The sequence below is a fragment of the Haemorhous mexicanus genome, chromosome 1 (assembly GCF_027477595.1).
Source record: "Haemorhous mexicanus isolate bHaeMex1 chromosome 1, bHaeMex1.pri, whole genome shotgun sequence".
Taxonomy (NCBI): Eukaryota; Metazoa; Chordata; class Aves; order Passeriformes; family Fringillidae; genus Haemorhous; species Haemorhous mexicanus.
The window spans coordinates 43,084,646-43,108,925 of record NC_082341.1 but is presented as its reverse complement, the minus strand read 5'-3'; the positions used below and the strand labels follow the sequence as shown (position 1 = coordinate 43,108,925).

Below are 24,280 nucleotides of genomic sequence, written 5' to 3'. Positions count from 1 at the left end.
TCAAGTCTAAGTGTCACACCACATACCTCAGCATGCTGCCCATCAGAAGTAAAAATATGGGTAACAGTCATTTCATTCTTTGTCAGAGTTCCAGTTTTATCTGAACAAATGACATTGCAACAACCTGAAATAACAAATTAATACTTATAATACAATTCTTGTTTAGAACAATCCGAGTAGCTAACAAAGAGAAAAGTATGCAAGCTGAGAAAATTCTAGAAATATTGCAGCTGTCTGTGAAAAAAAAAAAACAAGTGAGAGACAGCAAATTTTCAACTAAAAATGAATAGTTGTACAAGGATCTTTGAGAGTTTGTCCAATAAACAAAAAAAACCCCTCCAAACTAATTTAAATCCCAAATTCACAATTTATACAAAATGTGTCCACTCACTATCTCTCCTTTATTTTATTCTGCTGTACCTCAAGCTACAATCAATTGAAATCTCAATTGTGATTCCTGGTGAGGAGAAATACTAGGAGCCTGCTTTACAGAAGTCATTCTTCTTTATTAAAAAGTACAACATGTATTTAACACTAGCCACTATATTTGTGTCACACAAGTATCACACTAGTACGTCACAAGCGTGACTCACTAATAAACCTGCAAATTTTAATAAGCTTGAAGAGATTACAAAAATGTGACATTTGCATATGCCTTTTTAACTCTGGAATGGAGATTCTGAGAGACTGTTGCAGCATCTTGACATTTCTGGACATGACAGCAGGAGCTGTACAAGCAACAGAAAACCTTGCAACATTAATGAAACTCTGCTAGAAGCATTGGGAAAAAAGTTTCTCAATCTTCAAATTGCAAAAAGGAATTCAGATGCAGCAGATTTATTTAACTTAGTATTTCTATTTATTTTCCATGTTCTGTGCTTTACATGTTTCATGACTCAACCTGCATACAGAACTCCTTTGAGCTTTCAAGTTTTTAAATGATTTTACATTCTAATATGAGCAGCATAACATCCTGAAGGTGCATTATGATTACAAAGCTTTTTCTAATATCCAAATATGGATTTGTTTTCAACTGCCAAAATCATTCCTAAATTTACACCAAAAAGTTTTAAATTAAAAAACATTTTACAAGTCTTATAACAAGAACATCTTACAGCAAACAATCAGTTTAGTGTATTGCTGGCATGGCATGCTATTAAGTGGGAGATTGTTTATTTTCTTCAAAAGAAATAGCTAGAAGGTCCACAGAAACATCTCCCTGGCATTGCTCCAGGGTAACACACATTAAATTCAGGAATATATTAAAGATGCCAACACGATGCTAGCAAAATAAGAACACCTGCTTTGTTTTCCTCACTGGTCGTCAATATTTCCTAACATTTACATCAAAAACACTATCTCTAAGTTAGGCATACCTAAAGTTTCAACAATAGGCAGCTTTTTTACAATAGCCCGTTTCTTCACCATTCTCATCACACCAAGGGCCAGTGTCACCGTTACCACAATTGGGAGTCCTTCAGGGATTGCAGCTACAGCCAAACTGTAATGAAAGTAAATACTCAGATCAGTTTTCAAATGTCACACAGATATACACAGTACTGATGAATTTACAATTCAGACCATTGTTTCTGAAGCTGACTGGTCACTGAGATTAAAACAGAAAGGAAGGAGTTACCATGTGATTCTAACTGCATAGCATTCATTATAAGAAACCCGCTGAAGACAGCAACAAATGAAATAAATTAGATCATTTTTACTCATTATTTATGCAAAAGTATGAAGAAATGTAGGGGAAAGGGAGAAATCAATTGTACATCTGTTTTGCCTACACAAAACACTAATTAGGGCTGCACAAAGCAGCCCAGATTGTGAAGAATAAGTGTAGTCAGCACTAAACAGAACTGGGAAATGCCACCACTGATCCACAATTACTGCCAGATCATGATGTGGCAGCAAATTGACGGAATGGCCTTGAAGGTCATTTAAAAAACAAACAAATAAAAAACTTGCTGACAGTGTAAATGCTCAAAGATGCAGTTCCTGGGTTTCCTTTCTCCCCTCCACAAATGTATAATTCTACAGAATCTGATCCTGTCACTTGAAGAAACCCTACAGCACAGCACATATGCCCATGCAATCAGCAACCCAACAACTTTTCTAGGAGTATGGAGCTAGACCATCTAAATTCAGTGCTGTTCTCAGCAAACACACTGGGATTAAGTTTGTGTAATATAGCAGAAGTTGAGTTATTGAACTACATGACAAAGCTTGCAATAATTTTGTCATATGCCTTGTAAAATTACAGCTACTTTATTTACTCAGCAACAAAAATTCAAACTGTAGAACTCTATTGCCTGTTTGCAGATGTTCCACAAGACACTCAGAAATCACCATATGAATATAAAGTTTAAGAGACTAACAGGAACACACTGCATTATTAAAAATATGTAAGACTTTTCTATTTTCATTTTGAATTCCATGAAGTTAAGAGCAGTGTATGCAGGCATATTTATGAAACAGATTACTAGCTTTCAAACACTTGCTGCAATGAATGATCTGCATTATTTCACAACATAAATCTTACCTCACACCAATTGTGAACATATCAAGGATATGTTTTCCTTGCAACCAGCCAACAAGCATAATAACTCCTATAAAGAAAACAGTCAAGGGGATAAATGTAAAACCAGCAAGAACTGTAGCCTCATGGGGACAAGAAAATATTCAAATAACCAGAAAAAAGCTTATGACTCTGCTACCTACAAGAATTTATTTATTCCATTGTCATGATTCCATTAGTACAGCAAAGATGAAGAGAGCTTTAGCCAGTCAAGTTGCCCAAGCATATCTTTAAGTGAGGCACTCACTTGAGCACACCTTGAATCAGAATCCAAGACACATTGCAATTTAAAAGGAAGCATTTGGAGGACAAAAAGTCAGTAAAGTACATTTGCAGGAAGAAGCAAGTGAACACCCTTATGATTAGAGTTATGTCACATTATGCAATTTTCACATCACTAGTGACATGAACTCAAAGTGACCAATGAAATCAGGAGCCAAAAGATATTTAGAGATTTGGTCTTCCATTTCCCAGGCCTTCACATTAGTTTCCTTTAGACAATCTTTTGCAATTATTTTACCTAAATTATCTTACCTATTATACCAAAGGAATACAAGGAAAGCTGTTTTCCCAAGAGATCCATGCTCTTCTGCAGAGGTGTCTTTGGAGCCTTGATGAATGGCAAACAAGCAGCAGTTAAAAATGAACTGCACCACATTTTACTTCACAGATGCAAAATTCAAGGCAGTCAGTGAAAAAGATGCAGTTAAACCCTATGTTTCCATACATTTACTTTAGGAAAACAGACTGTTCTTTCACAGAATTCACTGAGATTTAAAAATACTTCAATTAAATCAAATATTTATTAGAAATATTCTTCTAGGGCCTTGTGATACCTGCAATAAATCTAATATAAAAGGTCTTATTAAAAATTTCATTAAAAAAACAAAACATCATGCCAACTACAAGCTACTGCACTTCCTCCAAGACCAAAAAAGCTCTTGGTAGCAAGAATAAAACTGATTTTTAAAATACAGGCATTAGGGCCCAGAAAAGCCAGTTATATTTCAGAAGGAATGTTTTTAATCATCTACAGAAAATTCAATTTAGCAAAAGAGAAAGCTATGTAAATATTTAGACAGGTGCAGAGCATTATATTCATATTTAGTATCTTTAGCTCAGCTATGGATATTTTGTTGCACTGCATTCAATTACTACTTTCATGGCCAAGAGCTAAAAGAAGGAAAGGGAGAAAAGGGAAACACTGAAAGCAATGTAAGTTTAACTAAGTTCCTACAGAATAAATTCAAAGTTTTAATGAATGAAATACATACTTTCAAACTATGTCTTTGCTTCTAAATATTTTCTCTTACCTCTTCTGCTTGCATCATTTTGAAAACCTCCCCGAACTCAGAGTTTTCTCCTGTTCCAATAACTATCCCCTAAAAAAACCAAAAAAGAACATAAAGATAAACCAAATAAAATCTGAAGTTCAATGTTAGTTGTTGTTACTGACAGATTTGACTCCAATCATGGGCAAATGCCATTTAGCAAAAATATAAAATAAAAAACTTAACTTGGTTTATAGAATTAGTTCTTGTCACAAGTAGGGAATTTTTCCTAAAAAACCTTTTGCCTCACTAAAACAAATTGCTTTTCTGTGCACCGATGAAGTACTTACTAACTACCAGTAGCAAAACTCAAACTGGTAACACCTAACACTACCCAGAACCATATCTTCTGTTACACATTTTTCAAACATGTGACTGTAGCTCTAGAAGTAAAACACCACAACCTAGACAGAGGAGTTTCACATCACCTGCTCCCTATGAAGTTGAGCTCTCATGGCCACAGGTTACTTATTAAACTAGTGTATGAAAAAGCAGCAGTGAGAAAAGCTGTGCAAGTATCACAAAAATCACCACGAGGTAAACTTAAAAAAGTAAGAACTGCCTTCAAATAGTTAAAACATGGAACATATTCTTCTCTCTCAATAATGATTTTACCTTTGCTTTTCCACATCTGACCAATGTCCCCATGAAAGCAATATTGCTCCTAGAAGTAAGGTCTCCATTGGTTGCTGCTGGCTGAGGAGCTGTAGATTTAGAGCAAGGAGCTGTCTCACCTGTGAGACTGGATTCATCAATAGAAAGGTCCACAGCCTTTGAAAACAAAATAGGTAAAAAAACCATGACAGTATTTTGTAAGTATTTGGAAGTGTAATGGTAAGTTTCACAATTTTGACCATTAAAATATAACCAATTTATTAATATGATAAGGAGACGTCAATATTTTAAGGATCAACAGAGCAGCAAGCACTCCTACAAAGCCTCACCAGAGTCAAAGATGGAAGATGCCACTTTGCTACTGCTCAAACTTTGCCATGAGCTCTGAAATATTTATCACCACTACCAAAAGGAATAGTGTTTCAAGTCTATACTGTTACAGGTATGTTCGTTTTTGATTCAATATGCTGGCTTTAGACCAGAAAACTTGATGGACCACTCATTAACATACAGAAAAAACCTAGGCCAGAAAAGATCTGCAAATTCATTTTAAAAATCAAGATTGTCCCCAAAAACTCAGACCAGTGAAGAAAAGTTTTCACTTGTACAAATGCCTTCCCAAAGCAAATAGTGCCCAGTCATCAGTTCCACAGTTTTCTAGGACAGCATCAATGAGAACATGCAGAACAAATCTAGTTTTTTCTCTGAAAATGTGATCTCCATATAATTTCTTTTTAAAACCCACCATCCTGTAGCAATGCCCAGTAGACACCATAGGAAAATAAGATGACGTGCTCTTATTTTCAAATGATCTGCAAGAATAGTTTACAATGGAAAAAATTCTCATCTAGTGAAGAGCTGCAGACAGCTGAGAAACTTGTAATTCCATTTCTGCTTTGCTTTGCAAGAGGCCTGAGCAGGCTGCTATCATAGCATGGTATCAGATACGAGCAGGAAAGTAGGTGCTGCTGCACCAGCAGTTTCATAACAATGCAGGGACTGCACAATTGCCAAGGGAAGCAGAGTGCTTGCAGCTGTAAAAAATAAACCCGCTCAAGTTCCAACTACACTACAGAGGCCAACAATACAATCCAAACAAATTTGTCAAGAAACTAGTTAATTAAGGATTTGTCTATGAAATGAACACTGATTAATTAACTATCAGCTGTGGATAACCTGGACATACAGATTTTTATATCCAGACACTGCTCTAATGGGATAGATAGCCCAGATACTGAGCAAACTGAGGATGCCCAATCTGACAGAAAAATAACATTATTCAACTAAAACCACCAAAATATGACAGATGAATATACATATATATACATTCCACTTCATTTTTAGAGAATGTTCAAGTACTGCTATAGTGCAATTGCTTCAACTCAAGCACTTCTGCAGTGCTAATACTACAAATTAAGTATTCAGTAAACTACAAGATACAACAACACACATTAACGAAAAAGTGTCAGAGAGAAAAGATTACACCAGCACAATTTCACAAGTTTTTCTATTGAGAACGGTGGAACTACGCCTTAAAATTTAATGCAAATAAAGAGTGAAAACTACCTTCAACTAGATTCCAAATTATCTTAGCATTCAGACTGAAAACAATGTTTTTACAACATATTTAACAGTAGGAGGGAAAAGACAGAATTTTTCAATTTTATATATTATGTATTCTTGAAAATGCTTTCTCCTGTCCTGTAGTAAGAAACTACCTACATTGGTTAAGAATGTATGTGACATTTGGGAAGTAATTATATTGAATTTTCTATCAAGATAGTTGGGAACTCCAAACAAGAACACCTACTGCACTTCAGTACTAAGTGGATATCTTCCCTTCCCCTCTGTCCCACAGAAAGTAAAGTTACTAAATATTAAATCCAAGTTAGGAACATACCTCAAATAACCGTAGATCAGCTGGGACTCTGTCTCCCACTGACAGGCAGACTGTATCCCCTGGCACTAAATCTCTTGCAAGTGTGTGCTCCACCCGACCTTCTCGCACACTGTAGGCACAAAGAGCAGTGAGAGTGACTTCTCTGGCATTTTGGCTGAGAAAAGCATTCACACCATTGCACTTTGCAATGCTACACATTTCAGCAAAATGTTTCTAACTCACTGCTCATTTCTGAAAGCTTACACACCAGTAACACCACTGGAAGGGTTCAAAGACACAACCACACAGTGTAGATTTTAGGCTCATAAAACAATCTTTAAAATTAGCAAAAGCAGTGTGTTCTATGTAGCACAAAAACTTGACACAAAGGAACTAAGTTCAGTAGTCTAGCCCATTTACTCATTTCAGATTAAACTTCTTATGATTTACTACTTTAGGACTTAAAGGACAAAACTACATACCAATGGCATTCTGGAGGCACTAGTTTACTAAGCTCTTCAAGAGATTTTTCTGATCTGTACTCCTGCAGAGACATTTTTTAAAAAACAAAGAAGATCGTAGTTTTAAACAGGGAAAACTTGCACAACATAAAATACAGCTACTGAAATTTATTTCATTAATAAATTTGCATTAAGTAATATTCCAAACAGATAAGAGATGACTTTCAACAGTTCTATATTAGATAGTTTAAAAAGGAAATATGGTCCAAACACTGAAAACTTTACAGATTTGCCTACATGCATTTCTTCTGAAAAAACAGCAGGGGTCCTTTGCATTTTCCTTCAATATCTTCAGGTCTTTTTAATACTTACTAGAATGCTTCTAAACTCAGGGATCAGACACATTATTGAATGCTACAGCTGAACAAATGAATATCAAAAATACTGTGTTCATGTTCTTAGGCCTCCCCCCCCCCCCCCCCCGGACAGCCAAGGTAACACAGCTCAGCTTTAACTCGACAAACAGGTTACAAAATTAAGCTAATTAAAGATATAAAGTTACAAACACACAAAGCAAATCTGGTTTAGGCACACCCTGACTAAAGCTGTACATTTACAGAATGAAAACTTCTTTATGACTTGGGAAACTAAGACAATCTTTGTTTCCATTTCTGCACAAAATCAAAGCAAGAGCTACATTTTCAAAATCTTTTCTATGAATTTAGATGTTTACATACTTCTACACTGTTTATCACAAGGACTTCCTTACAAGTACTCTTGTTGCTGAGTATAATACTGATACAGGTGCATAAATGTCAACATGGTTAAAGCAGGACAAGTCATGCACTTTAGAAAAGGCAAAGACTTTTACTTGGATGAAAGCACACTACTCAACCATTCACAGCACAACGCACCAAGACAACTGCTTCAGTCTTTTTAATAAAGGAATTTACATAAAAGCAATGACCTTATTTGCACAACAGCTGTCTTACCTGAACGAAGGCAACTGTAACAACAATGACTATTGCCTGCAAGAGAACAGAAGTGGGTGAGATAAAAGCATTCCAAATGACCATGAAAGTAAGCAATCATATTTGATTTTGCTCAGTCATAGTTGTTACTACATATTAGCAAGATGATTTGGAAACAAACTAATTTTCTCATGCTCAAAATCACTCTGTATCTCTCAGGTCTGTCATAAAAGCAATGTCATTATCTATTTGCACCTGCCTCAGTGATGTCCAAGAATGCACTAACCTGATTTTACTAAAAATAAGATTATTATCTAGATAGCAAACTTGAAAAGCTGCCTCTGCTTCCTGTTTCTAAACAGTGAGTAAGAGACAGCAATGGAAAGAGACCCATGACACAGATAGAAAAACTGACTGGTGTTTTCTGTGACCAAAACAAAGGCGTGTTAACTTCTACAGGGCATCACAGACTTGGTTTCATTCAAGTACCAAGATAACAGAAAGACTAGATAAAAGGCAGCAAGCTGAAGAACCAGTCTGGAGCCATCAAACATCCTAGCAAGAGCAAGCGAGGATGAGCCTCAGAAACTCTGCCCAAGGCACCAGAGAGTGAAACAGGACACCAGGCACAACCCAAACAGACAGGATGTCAGCGATCCCAAGCAAAAAAGCTAAAAAATGTTGCTCATTAGGAAGACTCCAAGATAAGTAGTAAGGTCTCAAGAGCAGCCTTCATAGTCCCCTCTATCACAAAGAATTCTGGTTGCAACACTTCAACATAAACATTACAGGGCTTCTAAGCATGTGATGTGAAAGTGAGCAAATGAAATAAATCTATTTCAGGAAACAACAAAGATCAGAGTTCGCTGTAGAGCAAGCCTCATCTTCTCCTTCAATACACTCTCAAATTGAGTTTTGCTACATTAACTGAATTTGTTACTCAAGCTGAGTTGTTACACTGATTTTTTCCACAACAACCATTAATTAAGCTTTTCAAGTACACACAGCAACTACTAAAAATAACCAAGATATTACCACTTTGCAAGTGAAAAACTCTCTTGAACTCTTAAACAAATCCACATAAAACCACCTTACTTGTGATAGCAACATCAGCCTCACCAACTGAATAAGAGGAAATAACTAAATATATTTCATCTTTCCATGGAATATTTCCACCACAGCTGCCTGGTTTTTGGAGGCTATATTAAACTCCACAGACCACACTACCTGAAAAAGCTTTGCATTCCTAGCCTCAAATCAGTCTCAGCTTGTGTCTGTGTGTAATGGCTTGCATTAAGAAGCCAAATGGAAAGTATTTAATGAATTTATTTTTCTTTTAATCTTCATCAGTTCCCATCCAGATCAAGAAGTTTTACATTTGTACCAGCAGAGCTAAAAGGATGGCAGAAGCAGCTCAAGACAGCAATTCCACCAAAAGTAATATATGTCATTGATCTTTAGTAGCAAACGAGTTTTGTTGCCAAGGCTCTGAACACAATGCATAGTCATAGAAAAGGTGCACTATCATCTGAAAATGAAATAAAACAAATATTCACTTGGTGATAAAGTGGGCATTATTGATAATAACAATACCACGAAATGGTACCAGTTAGTCAGAAGTTAGACAAAACCCACAGCTGAGACCTTTAACTCAGTCACATTTTTTCTCTGTATTTTAAGATATTTCTACCAATGTTCAGAAAGCTATTGAAAGATTTCTTCCCAGGCTGTAACAAAGAATGCAGAAATTACTGCTCTCTTACACTAACTGCCTTGGTTTTTTCTCATTGCCTTGCTCAGGAGGGTTAAGAAATAGAATTAAAGGCACTAACCAAGGGGAAAAAACATGAAATATGTCAACTTTCAGCCACAATAATTAAATATATTTCATAATACAACAATTTACCTACATCCAACTTAGGAACACAACAAACTATTCCAAACTCAAATTCAAAATTGCAAGTTTTATCTTTAAGAGGTCACATAGGTTGTCTTTCAAAGGCAATTACTCCTTATAAAAAATTAGAGGGGTTAGGAGCAAACCTCCAGTTACCCTGAGTTAGTACAAAAGTAAAGTCAACACAGAAAGTGCAGAGGTAAGACAAAACAGAAAAAAAACTCAGCTAGGACGTGCCTCTAGTCATACAGAAATCATGATTTTCAGTCACCACCTATGACCCCTAAAAGGTCAAAGGGATTACAGTTTTCTTCTCTGTGCCAATTAGTGACAAACAGTTATGAGTACTATATTTGGCTCACTAGTTTAGCACCCTATTTAACTGCAGCCTTCTACAAAAATTTATTATTTCAGCTTCTTTCTTCTGTGATTTCTAGACAGTTCAGGTCTTACTTCATGTTTTAAAAGACTACAGCTTTCAAGTAAATTCACAGAAGGTTTTTGTTGGCTTCAATTTGAAATTAAAGCATAATTTTAGATTGAAATTACACAGAATACACCAAAAACTGCTTCTCTGAACAAATGCCTAAAGACAGGCATTTTACCAATAGAAAAGATGCAAGAAGCAGCCAAAAATTATTCATGGATATATTTTGATATGTATTGCTGCTCTCAATGAAAGAAAAGAAAAAAACCAAAATCCAGTCACGAACTAAATGGATTTAATGATAACACACAAATCCAACCCAGTAACTGAAATCAAGTGATCCCGCCCCACTTTGGCACTCTCATGATGCTGAACACACATGGTCACACACTCCCAAGTACTCCCAACCAAGACCGAATTTTAGTTGCTTACCACAGTAATACTGACAGCATCATCAAACTGATGCATTACAACACTGATGACTGCAGATGCCAGGAGAAGCATAATAAGGGGATTTTTAAACTGAAATGAAACAGAAGAGTAATTCAGCCACACTCTTGACAGAAAGGCCATTTTATCTACCCCTTAGAGCACACCAGATCTATTTTTGAAACATATTATTCCATTATTAAAATATTTATAACCTAGCAGCACAAAGAAAAGCTAACTCTACAGTTCAGATGCTTACTTGGGGCATTTTCTTTTAAATATCAAAGACCTTGAATAGACTGTGTTCAATATGTAACAGGAAGAAAATGTTTCTTACATTTCTTGATTCACATTTTAAATGCAAAAAGCATAATCTCCTATAACTGTTTATACTGTATTTAAACATACAAAAAGAAGCCTGAAATACATTCAAAATGTCTTTGAGGTAAAAGACTGATCCTGTTCCAGCAAGTGATCACTGTTAAGGTAGCAATATATTTCTTAACTTTCAATTCATGATTTCTTCTCTTTATCTTTTACAAGATAAAAGTTTTCCTTTTGAATCATACGATTTCCACAGTTTTTTAAGGCTAAAACAATAAAGGATCTTTCTTCTATGACAGCTGGTTGCTAACATGCTGATTTTATTGAGAAACAGTATAAAAAAGAACATTCTTACAATTCAGTTGAAGAACATTCCAAAAGCAGATCTGATAAGCACATTCAAAGCAAGTATGAATCTTAATAAATCCCATCTAAAACAGTCCTGGGCAATATGCCTTAGAAGTGTTCTGTTGTATCTGAGTAATTGACACTACACACTTGAAAATAAAGCATTAATGCCAGAGTACAGCCAGGATGGGATGTGTTCCCACCACTACCACCATCAGAGCACTGAATGCCTTTTTAATCTCTCCCAAGGAGCACAGAGTCAACCACAGAGTGCAACTTCAGGGCTGCACTGCTGCACAGCCAAGGTGCAGCAAACACACACCAAAATGTTTAACATTACAAATTCATTAGAAGAATCCTCTGTGTAAATATCCTGCATAGCTGGGAGGTGGGATGGGTAAGCAGAAGAAAGTAGTGACACCTCCACATCAGATATGTATATATGCATTTGAGATATATCACACTGGTAAGAAACAAATTCACACTTGACTCTTGCCAGTTCTGCTCAAAACCAGAATCAAGGCTGGTCCCACCTCCACCCTAAGATTAAAGGCAGCAGTTCTGCTGTTTGAAATTTCCTATCAAGTTCTTCATATTTCACATTCCATTTAAATATTTACCAATGCAGATGCATTGTTCTCTGATATTAGTACAACTCAGGACCAAGTTTGGCTACAGGGACATTTATTCTGCTTTTCTAGCCCTCAGGCTAATTATGAATGGCACCCTTTGGATAGCTATGAACATACATTTAAGAACAAATCACAATCAAAACTCTATGATGTTTATAGATACATGCCTAAGTAAAAGCTTTTTCAATAGGTAAATTAGATATAAATTTTACAAGCTGTAGTTTCCCACTCAACTAGATTTTTCCCACTTTTATCAAAATATGTTCATGTATACAAAAGCTAAGCAAAACAAAATAAAGAGCAAAACTACTGAAAAGTATTAAAACCGAAAAGCAAAAAGGACAAAAATCTTCACCTGGGATATATATTTTTTCCACAGTGGTTCATCTTCACTAATATCAAATTCATTCCATCCATGGAATGCCCGTCTATGACAAACTTCACAGTTTTTTAAGCCATTCTGAAGATTAGCCTATTAAAATATGCAAAGAATGAAACAACAATTACACTGAGAAGCTGAGGTAAATTCTCACACCCAATAACACAGCCTTCAATTATATCAATTTGGGCAACATCAGAAAGACAAGGTTGGTACTACTGTTTGTATGACAACAAAAGCTAACCATTATTTTCAAACTCTGGCAGTATTTAAGGAATTCAATCAAAAATTCACAGAACTACAGAAGCAGATGTTGCTTCACATCTATAAATGACTGCTGATCTTCCCTGTAAAAAACTCTACAACAAACCAAACTGTGGGCATCCTTCAGACTCTTGAGGGTTACATCAGGAGTTCAGTGACTCAGCCAAATGACTGCAATAGCTCCAAAATCTTGAGTTGTCAGAGACTAACATTTATCATGGTGTACTCCTCAAGCAGTCAAGCATACAGAAAATGAAAAAAGATCATCTATCATGAAAATTAACCCAGATTGAATGGTTCATAAATCTGTCAGTGGGTAGCTTTCTCAGTCCTGTTTCTCCACTTAAGATGGAGGCTACCAAAATAAATTCAGAACATTAAAGATTCCTTAGAGAAATGGAAGCAATAAAAAAAGAAAAACCCAGGACAGAATTTTATAGCAAGATTGACTCTAGGATTTTTAAGAAATTGCAATTTTCAAAGCAGACAAATCCAAACATTTTCAAGTTTAATCTCATTCCCCCTGCAAAAGCCTGATTCTTTTTTTATATTAAGAGATTAGCGAATTTCTAGTAACAATTTAAAAATCAACTTGCTTTTAGAAGCAGGTAATAGCTAACATGAAACTGCATAATAGTGCATCAACTTTCAATTACAAGACCTGTCTTTAAGAAATATCAAACTTATTGTTTGCTAGCATCAGTATATTCTTTTGAAAAAAGAATGAAAAAATTACTTACTTGCAGAATACTTGCTACTTCATCAACTGGCAATTCACTTGCTTTTTTTGAAGACAGTACAGGAATCATTGTCTCATTGTCACCATCAGGGATTTTTTGAAGACGTGCAACCTAGAAACAAAATCAAAGTCTGAAGGGAAGGAGAGTGCTAATGTTTTATTTTAAACAACACATGCCAGAGCAATTCAGTATTTATACCATTCAAAGGCAGTTTTTAATAAACATTGCACTTAAATAATCTACAATTCTTCTTATTTTCATGCAGTTACCACCTGCAAAAGTAGCAAAACATGCAAGTGAGAACACTAATTTCTGTAACAACATATTCAGTGATGGCAAAGATCCTAACAGCAAAATAACTTAATAATCCTTTAGCTCATTATCATTGATATCTAGTCAGAAAGTCAGCCCAGATAAATTTCACTTCCGGCTCCTGCTTTCTAGTCATTAATGAAGGTGCTCTAAGCAGGCCTATTTACATTTTCTTGTACATAAAGAAAGGAGAAACACCAGTAAGAAAACGTCAAACAAGAGTACAGATGCAAGTGAAGCCATAAAAATTGACTACAGTACAAAAGCCTCAAATCAATGCTGTAAAAAGTAATGTTTTCTGTAATTTTGGGAAGCTAAAATTTTGTGAACTGCAGAAGAGCACAACAGCAACATTGATTGCATAGGTCAGCACTGCTTAGATATTTAATGAAACTTCAGAGTTTCTGATTTTTGTTTACATGAGAAGCTGGAGTGATACATTTTTTTCCTGCTGACTGTCTCACTGCATTCACAATTAATACTTCATGCTGCACACACATCCCCCCACCATTAACTGGAAGAGACCCAACATGCAAACATGCAGACCACAGAAATGGCTTTCACACTGTACTTGCACAGAATTTCAACTGGCAGATTTATGCTTTAGGAAATAATTACTGTATGGTATATAACTCCTCTATGGGTGCTATGGTATATAACTCCTCTATGGGTGCTGAGACTTAAAATACAAGTGCCTAAAGATGACAACACATTAAGAGATTCCAGCATTTTATGTCCCAGAAAAGGTATGGCAATCCTCATTTTCTATATTGCACGCTGTTGGCCATGTACTCTACTATTGTAGCTCATTTTCTTTGTAGCTACCAAACACCAGTTTCAGACAGAATACCCCTTAAGCCTAAATGCTGCTCCAAAACAAGCCTACAAACACACGACTTTGATCAAGATGATTCCACATTCTCAACAAAAATGCTGAGCAACTATGCTTTCCCAGTAAGGGCAGGCAGAAATGAACTGACAGTCATTACAAATTTTAGTGCTGAGAAAAATCTTTTACCCAGTTAGAATTGACATCACTGCTAAAAACAAACTACACAACTCCAAAAAATGACACATAACTGGTCATTTCCCTAATATTATCAATTAGGGCTTCAGGAAGTCTAATAACGTTTTTTAAAGATTATTTTGAGAATTTAAATATTCTTAAACAGAAATGTTAAGGTTCTCTCAGAGACCAGCTTGTTTTCCAAATAAATCTTCATTAGCACAGAACTACAGTGCAACAACAAAGCTTATTTTGACAACCTTTTTCTGACAGACTCAAAAAAGCCAGTCATATTGAATGTATTTCATTCACATTATCTCCCACTTCTACAAAGAACACTGTACTCTATGTGGCAAAAAATCTACAGAGAAAATCTGATAAAGAATCAGAAAGATAAAGGCTCAGAAAGTCTTTTTATAACCAGCTTCTTTCACCAGAGCAGTATTACATACAGTACAATAATTCTGCATGGATCCTCATCTAATTTCTAAAAACCCTCTACAATCTTTATAGATTAAACTACACTTGCAGTTCAGAAAAGAACAGCTTCAAATGTCTAACCCTGCCACAAATTAAATTTCAATTGCTTAGCCAATGAGAAATCAATCACTATTCCCCTCACAAAATATAAAGTGTGTTACACCAACAGATTTAGGTCTGAAAAACAGCTGTGCTTGCTATCTGCTGGACTACAGCAACTGTATTCAAGCAAATTATTTTGCTTTTACTATGCATCTTTTTACTTCCACAAAACTAGAAAAATTATTTATTCTATACTGTTGGCAAGTGCTCTCTATAGCCCTTTGCACTGCTGCCCACCAGAGATCTGGGCCTCCACAACACCTTTTAAGGTACCCAACTGAAGCTATTCTCAGAACCACAGTGCTCTGTACTGAAGGAGACAACCCACATCTACCAAAATTTCTTTCCATCCTATGCTGCAATTCATTTTTTGTCATTCATCAGTTGATACCTTAAAATAGTTCAGTATTGCAGGCCAAGTTTTTTTATGGATAAAGAAAATATGAGATAAGAAATGATACTGGCCAATGTCAGGTATAGGATAGGCAGCACACACATCACTATTAAGGCTTCTATGTCTCCAGCTTTCCATTCCCCACTTGCAGCTAATTCCACCAAGGAACAAAGCAGCAGGATGCTAACTAACAAAAATATACCACTGCCTCAGGAAGGGCTGTTCTTGAACCTCTTCCAAGGTACACAGCATCATTTCTAGGCCAAGAAATATGCATCAATCATACGACCATGGAACTGTGACCAAAGGATGTTTATCAAAATAAATACAAATTTGTCTGGAAAGCTTAAACTATCAGAAGTTCAGAGTTCCCTTCTGTTTCCTCTGAAGAAAAATCTAGTCAACTAGTCAACAGCAACATGTTACTGTTTCTTCTGTTTCATGGGCTACAAGAGCCTACCTAACTTCCTTCTACCATGACCAATATAAAGTTCCAACAGCTTACCTCTACCATTGCTTTTCTCAGCTTAGCAGGATGAGTCCATTATCCATCAGCTGGGCTCACTGATATCAGTATATTTTCACAATTATTTTTAAGGGCAATTTTAGCTCTTCTTGCTCAGAGAATGCAAAAGGAAAGACCCACATTCACCGAGAGCAGTCTAAAAATTTAGAACACCCTCAAATAGCAAAATCTATTTTTAGACAAACCGGTGACCAAAACACTTTGGCTAATTAGCTAATACAAAGCCCTCCAAATGTTATATAAATCTACTCAACTGACCCACAAGTATGAAATACAAAGGTAGTAGACCAACAAATGTATAGAAAACAGCAAAAGTGAAAAAAATCCCAGATGTTCATGAAAAAATGAAATTTAAGTTGAGGTACTGAAAGAAATTGTAATTCTTTGAGATTCCTTCTGAATCTTCAGGTCCTTCTGAACAGCTCACTGAATCTGTCTCATCAATCCCTGTAAAACTGAACCCCTTTCAAGCCATACAAGTACTACAGAGACCTTTCAACTCGTTTGTAATGATCTGCCTGAAAGATTATTACTGTGTGAGCAGTCAGTGACCCACATTCAGGTACATGATTATCACGGATACCGTGTGATCATTACTGAGTCATGCTGTGTCCAATCAATAGCACAATTAATGAATGCCCACCTAATCAATGCGTAACTAATCAATGTGCATTTCATTTTAAGTATGTGTACAGTGTGCTGTCTTTCCCACTTGAAATATTACATGCACCTTGCTCAGGAACTGCAGTTTTATTAATGAGGTAAGGATATTAGAGCACTTTGTTCATGGGACACTTCAAAGCTCTGATTCCAGACCTATCATCCGTGATGGATGACTCTGTACTGTAAAACCCCATAACTATACTAATAAGCAAACAAGATCTACTATGTGCCATGTCCTGACCAGAGATCCTCCCAAAGCTGTATCATCTCAGGATTCCCAGCATCAGAAAGAGTATATGATTTTATACCTTGCTACTGCCTTTTCTCAGTTATTAGTAGTGATCTGCTTTTCATGACTTTCTTTACTGGGATCCCAAAAGAATAAGGACTTCCTCACCCACCATAAGAATTATGTTTCATTTTTTATCTACCTTCCCCACACTGAAAAAAAACAGTAGTGTTCAACATAATAAAAGGTATTTCACTGAATACCAGACTGAAACATACAAGCTTCCCATTTTCTGAACTTTCTATATGATCAAGCTATGTGTGATATACACTGAAAGGTTAAAAAAGCTCAGATCCTACAAAGCATGTTCTTCTCCAAGCCTGTACAATTCAGAGTGTGGATAATAGGTGCATAGGGGCAACAGAGACACCCATACATACAGTAAGATACTCAGATACCAAGTGCTCTTCTGCACTGTCTAGAATCCTGAAAACACACAGAACTAGAGATCAACTAGATGTCAATGGGCACAGAGGTCTGACTCTCCCTGTGGATGCACACAGACTTTGGACACAGTTCCCACTAGGCAAAGACTCTTGGCTGCAAAATGCATCTTTAAGGAAAAGACTACCCAGAATGGAAGTAATCCTTTTTTTCTGTCAGTTCCATCAGATATGAAGAATCACTGCAAAATCCTCTCCTACTGATCAGGACATTGTGGCTAGAGGTTTTGAAGATGCACATTTTTAACTGTCTTCTTTAAAAAAGAACTATCTTATTTCCCTTAAGCTATCAAGCTCTCTATTTCAATAGATCATTGCTCAGCATCACAACAGTGATTCCACAGAGTCACTAGCTAACAATGCCCTTAAAAATACCTATCTCACTAGATGTTTACACCATCTTTCCCTCCCCCTCTTGTTTGGAAGGCAAAGTGCTTCTGGAACCTCAATACAAGTCCCAGCCACAGAACCATGGCCAAGTGATGACAAGACATAAAAAGCCAAGCACACACACAAAGACACACACACAAAAAAAGGCATTAGGCACACTTAATAGTTGCAGTAAATCCTAGACCAACTGTATAGCCAGAAGCAAACCCCTGAAGCAATAGCAGGATTCCAAAAGTGGAGATAAGGCAGACAGGAGCACAGGAAGAGCCCTCAGACCATTGTGAAACCAGCAATACTCAACATGGTTGTGACAATGACTCGATTTTATCTGTGAGATTCCACTAGGTTTTAACAGGAATTAAATCTCCAGAGAAATTAACCAGTACTGCTAGCAGAAGAAGCAGGCAGAAGCAGATGAGTGTGGCACACAGACACTTAATAAAATAAATAAAACCCAGCGCAATCAAGTTCACAAACTATAAATGCAGTCAAGCTACATATTTACCTTAAGTAAACTCTGATTTTTACTGTCTTATTCTTGGCTTTTGAACTAATTTTTTTTATATTTAAATTAAATGCATAAAATTGGAAGTTATATTGAGAAAGGCTTTATCTTTACAGACTGCACTGATACAGTTGTTTGTACCTTACATGTGATTAAATCATGAAGACCAACTGTGATTAACCAGCAACTTATCAAATGAGCCTCAAACTCCTGTAAATTTAGATACTATAAATACTCAAGTACAGTGACTGACCACAGAGCCCTGTAACAGAAGGCCTGCAGGAGATGAGTGAGGCTGAAGCACCCATGAAGCTCAGGAAATTACGCAGGGTGCCACAAACCACCCACTGCTGTTGCAAAGAGACTGACTTGGCTTCTACACAGTGGGACAGGAGGGTGGCCTTTGCTTTGGATAAACACCTCAGTCAGCTGAGTGGATCCACCGGTGGTGTGAATGTTTCTCCCCAGTTTCATCAAAAGAATGCTAATGTCTGAGTTTGCATCCTCCCCATGCTGGTCAGGCTCACATTGCTCAGTGACCATATGCACTGAACCACAACATTTCAGGGGCACCATATGGGGTCTCAACCCACATGATCCTTTCTGGTGATGAGGGATGCTCAGCATGACAATGGTGCATATATTACAGAGACAGGAAATGGGAATCACATTGGTACTGCAACTGAACTGTGTATTGAAATGTCTACATTTTGCTAATTACAAACTAATAAAATATACTGAGAACATAATGTGCATGTGTCCTTCTGCTAAATCAAAAAACCCATATAACATCAAGTATCTTCAAACACACACATTTGATATCACAGAATCAATTAGGCTGGAAAAGACCTCTGAGATCAGGGCCCAACCTATGGCCAAACAGCACCATGGTGACTAGACCATGGCACTGGTGCCACAGCCAGTCTTTCCTTAAACTCCTCCATGGACAGTGACTCCACCACCTCCCTGGATAGTCCATTCCAGTGTCTAATCACTCTTTCTGTGAAGAAATTCCTCCTCATGTCCAACCTAAATCTCCTCTAGGCATGACTTGAGGATATGTCCTCTTGCCCTGTCATGAGTTGCCTGAGAGAAGAGACCAACCCACAACTGGCTACCCCCTCCTTTTGGGCAGCTCTAGAGGGCAATAAGTCTCCTCTCCTCCTCCTTTTCTCCAGACTAAACCGCAGCTCCCTCAGCTGCTCCTCAAAGGACTTGTGCTTCAGACCTTCACCAGTTTTGTTGCCCTAATATTCAATGTTGCACCCTCCTTATGTGGGTTATCTAAAAGAACCTGGTCAGAAAGCATTAAACCCTGACACACACCTCTGTGCAAAATAAGGCTTTCAGAACAAGAAGGGCCAACACTTATTCAACACAAACACCCAACAACCAATTTACAAAAAGAGCATTTTACTTGTCACTGCAAAGAGCTGTCCCTTCCCACCCCACGAAAGATTGAAGTCTGCAAACTAATGAGCCTCTTGTTTTCTACCAGGCACTGTTTGCTCCAAAAAAGAAATACTTTTTGAAGGCTTTGAAGTTACTGTCTACTGTCTTTTTTTAAAGTACTCCTCTGGAAAAGTGTGATGATTTTTCACTTCTGGGGAAAGAGCTGCGAAGCAACCCTGTATGCCAACAGTCAAAAAAAATTGTTCCTATTCAACAGTATTTTAGTTAAAAAATTTACCAGGAGCCCCCACATCAAAGGAAGTTCACACAGAAAAGTTCTGACTCTAAAAAAGCCAGAAGGAAAGAAAAACACTAATTTGCATTAATAAGCTCTCCTCGTAGAGTAATTTTATCCTGGAAGGTCACAGTTTCAGACCCTTGCTATTGCGTGTCATTTCATAATACTTTATAGAAAAATAGCAAGACACCACCCATTAACCAAAGAAATATAAACACCCAAATTATGAGAAATACCTGCTAAGCTGCTCTGTAAGCCTGAAAAAAACCCTGCCTCATATTCCAGTACCACTTCAGCAGTGCTTAGGACTTTCATTACAGCCAAGAAAGAACCATAATGCAGAACCATACTCTTTGATACACAATTTTGGCATTTCTGATCAAATAAAAAACAGAAATCCAATACTGGCACTGACCATTTTAAATCTCAACATTTGTCCTACCTTAAAAGTCATAAAATATTTAAGCGACCTTTCCCCAACCCCATCTACTTCAGGCAGTGTAATAAAGACTAAGATGATCCATTTATGATGCAATTTATTAACTCTACAATAGTCTCAAGAACTATTTTCAAGTCCTAAAAAGACTCTCCAAGAACACTCTCTGAGAAACATGTCCCCACACCTGGAATCCATTTTACTCTTTCAGCATGTTTCTGCGTGTCTTCTTTCATGTTTCCCCATGTCTTCTTTAATTTAAAAAACAAAGTAGGACATCTAGTTCAACTGAGGCTACCAGCAAAGAGTAAAGATGGGCAGTTTGCTGTAATCATAGTATACACTGTGTGGTTATCTTGCAAACCTTGTGAGTGACAACTGCCCTCTCTCTAGCTAAAGAAAACATTTCACAAAAATAATCATACCTTAACCTGACTGCAGTGCTGTTGACTGTCAGAGTAATGGCAAAAAAAAAAAAAAATCGACCTAAACCTCCAACACCACTTTATCTTCTTTTAGCTTATTTAATGTAGAATACAGGGAAACTTAAGAATGCCAAACTCATTTTCTATTTCACTTCTACAAAAGGTTTCCCATTTAGAGCATCTATGCATACTCTGGATGATGTACTATAATGAGTTCAAAGCCTCATTGCTGAAAGCCTGGAGATGGCATCAGCTTTACCACAAAGGCATTGACAAATACATCTGACCTATCTATAGTTGGTTAGCCAAAATATTCAGTTTTCAGTCTTCCTGTTCAAAAAAACTCCTTGAATATGGAAAAAGCCTGCTTGGACATTTCTTACATTTGTCATTACCTATTCATCAGAAGAACAAAAAGATAAACGATCCTAAGCACACACTAAAATTAGCAAATCAATGCTAGTGCCTCGATGAAAGCAAAGATTATCAGTTCAGAAACTCACCACCAAGGAAGAGAGCCCTGCTGGCCATACCTCGTTTGTCTCTAAATAGCTCCTGCTTCAGGTTAAATCCTTGATTCACTGGAAGCCCTTAACAAGGTAAAGGCCAAAAAACTTTGGGTCTAAGTACCAGTCATTTATCTTGCCAGAGAGTTGCTAACTTTCTAGAAGAGAACATTTAAGCTTAGAAATAAGATCATATGGCTGCTCTCCAACAGCCTGCTTGTATCTCATAACACTCTGAAGTGCTGAGCTTCTCTGAATCAAGGATGGCACTTGAATGGCAAACACTAAAATGAAGAACTTTATCACCCTGTGATGTGCTGCTAATGTTTCCATGACATGCAGAATTTAGTTGCCATGTACTGGTACTGAGCAAAAACAGCAATACAAATATTCTCTCAGTATTTGTTTAAAATAATGAAGCTTCAAGACTCCATAGTTGATTATATCTTTGACAGCTATGCACTCTCTTCATAATGCAATAAAATACATTTCTAAGTAAAAAAATACTGAACTTACTGTTTACTACAGTTCTCAGGACCAAACTACTGTCAGTGTCAATTTAAATGCAAACATAACTCACTGTATAATGACTCTACTTACTGGTAATAAATTTTCTTACTATTACTATCAAGAAAGCAGCAACACTGTATTCACAATGGTTTGTTTTTTTTTCTTTTGTGAATTATGTATGCAGAAAAAAGTGCTGCAGAAAATGTTTGATTTAAAAATATTTTAGAAGCCTCTGTAAAAGATTCTGTAGATGGCATCTGTTAACCCATTATCCATTTTATCCTTTCTAATTGTTTGGAGCAGAATGTTTACAAACAAATAACTAGAAACAGATGCTTGTCCCTAATTTATACCTTGATTACTGCATTTTATTTTCCCTCTCTTCTCAGCATTGTAACTTTATCATCATTCCTTCTAGCTTCTACAACCCACACTGCAAATGTCAATTTAATCACCCAATGTCAATTAGGTACCATCTGAACTCTTTCTCTAGATCAAAAGCAGATCTCACAACTAAAAATCTGTTTATTAACTTATGCCACTCCTGCAAAATTCCACCATGGTCTGTGGGTGAACTGATACTGAATGGAAGTCATGATTACGTCAGGAACTGAGTCAAACTAACAGGTCTCTCTCCTCTGTCCCTCACCTTTTTCCACGTTAGCTGAACACTTCATGAACCCATTCAATTTTCTAACTCAACAGAAAGCTGTCCAAAAAGGGCAAGGGGAAGGAAGAGCTGGGCTAACCTGGGCCAAGCCTGCAAGCCAGACAAACCTCAACAAACATGAGAGCCAACACAACACTAGCGCAGGAACACAGCTCAGAGGCAGGATCTTTTTTCAACTATAAGGAGACCCTTTTATTCAGTCTGACAGAATAGCACCCCAAGATGCTCAAAATCACTGCATGTTTGTCACTCTTCACCAAGAACAATACAAGAAAAAATATTTGTTTCTCTTTTGTTGAATTTTGTTTGCTTTTTCCTAACAGCAATGCTCCTCCTGCCTCACATGAGATTATATACACCATAAACTCTCCAAGTAAAGAAGTTACAAAGGGAGCAAAATAACTAAACACACATTCTGCAAAATCTGAACTCAAAGTGACACCATGTTAAATCACTTCTAGGTTATTATACATTATTTCCAAGTTACCTGCATGGGAAAAAAAGGCTAAAACTATCTAACCATCAACCAAACAGATTAAAAAATTACTCTGCCTGTTCATTTAAAAAGGAAATACATGTTTCTAATGCATAATAATTCTAAGCTATATTAACTCAGCAGTTATTTAAGTTATTGAAGTACTGTTTAAATATAGGAATAGAATTGGTCTTGAGTGAAAACTCACACTTTTTTTTTTTTAAGAAAGAAAAATTCTCCTCTCTCTCCTTAACCTCCAAGTTCAAAAGATGTAACTTGTGCCAACATAAGTGTAAAGTATTTAGGTTCTAGCTTTCTACAAGTTGTAGATAGTAAAAAACTGTAATCAATGAATATCAAATTTCTTGTTTCACCTACTAATTTGTTGAGAAATCATCTACATTCCAAAAGGAACTTGAACTGCCGTGGTAACACCAAGTCCATTTGAGAACCTCCATCATTTCCCATTGCAAATTTCAGTCTGATTATTTTGGATATTACTTAATGAACAACTGATGATGCCATTCTGGAAGCATTTAATTCGTTTTCAAGCCACTGCTGCTGCAGGCATCCCTCCCCCCTCTGTTGTCTGTTGCATGTACACACGCTCCACCCCTTCATTAGTACTTACAGCTGCCTAATCCTTGATGAACCAGTCCAGGGTGCTAAAACTCACTGCCCCCAAAACCCAAAATCTATTCACTGATCTTCAATCTGATAGCTTAGCAACTAAACCCATTTTTGTCATTTAAAAAAGCCCACCAAAACAAAAAAGCACCACCCATGAAACTCACTAGGAAATTCAACTGCACTTCAAGCACAAGACAAACAAAAATTATTGATCTGTCAGGATTTTTTGAAGAACTAAAATACTTTTTTCTAAGAAACACAACAGTCTTCACTTACATTTCCCCATTCATCCAATCATCAAAATTATCCTGAAATGACTATGGACCATGGGCTGAAGTTAATAATCATCTGTGAAGATTAGCTAAAATTAACTAGGACTCAAAACAATGAGGATTAAGGAGGATTTCTGAATCACCACACAATGTTTTATTACATGCAGCAAGTCTGATCTGAATTTTTGTACCAACCTTACATATGATTTTGGGAATGTCTTTTTTTGCAGGAAAATGTTACTTTGACCTTTTCCATTCAGGTCTTAATGATATGAAAA

The 24,280-nt window shown here is 36.7% G+C and overlaps 1 protein-coding gene across 5 annotated transcripts in view; it reads right to left on the bottom strand.

The window, feature by feature from the left end:
* Positions 1-24,280, bottom strand: part of ATP2C1 (ATPase secretory pathway Ca2+ transporting 1) — a 61,476-nt gene that overhangs the window by 17,169 nt on the left and 20,027 nt on the right. For all 5 annotated transcript variants that reach the window (XM_059847435.1, XM_059847454.1, XM_059847445.1 and 2 more), the window contains 12 exons: positions 13,279-13,389; positions 12,251-12,367; positions 10,595-10,684; positions 7,860-7,895; positions 6,889-6,950; positions 6,428-6,536; positions 4,528-4,683; positions 3,895-3,963; positions 3,116-3,191; positions 2,546-2,612; positions 1,377-1,501; positions 27-124 (listed from right to left, as the gene is read on the bottom strand). In XM_059847435.1, the coding sequence (XP_059703418.1) occupies positions 27-124; positions 1,377-1,501; positions 2,546-2,612; positions 3,116-3,191; positions 3,895-3,963; positions 4,528-4,683; positions 6,428-6,536; positions 6,889-6,950; positions 7,860-7,895; positions 10,595-10,684; positions 12,251-12,367; positions 13,279-13,389 (1,116 nt within the window). The remainder of the gene's footprint in view (positions 1-26; positions 125-1,376; positions 1,502-2,545; positions 2,613-3,115; positions 3,192-3,894; positions 3,964-4,527; positions 4,684-6,427; positions 6,537-6,888; positions 6,951-7,859; positions 7,896-10,594; positions 10,685-12,250; positions 12,368-13,278; positions 13,390-24,280) is intronic.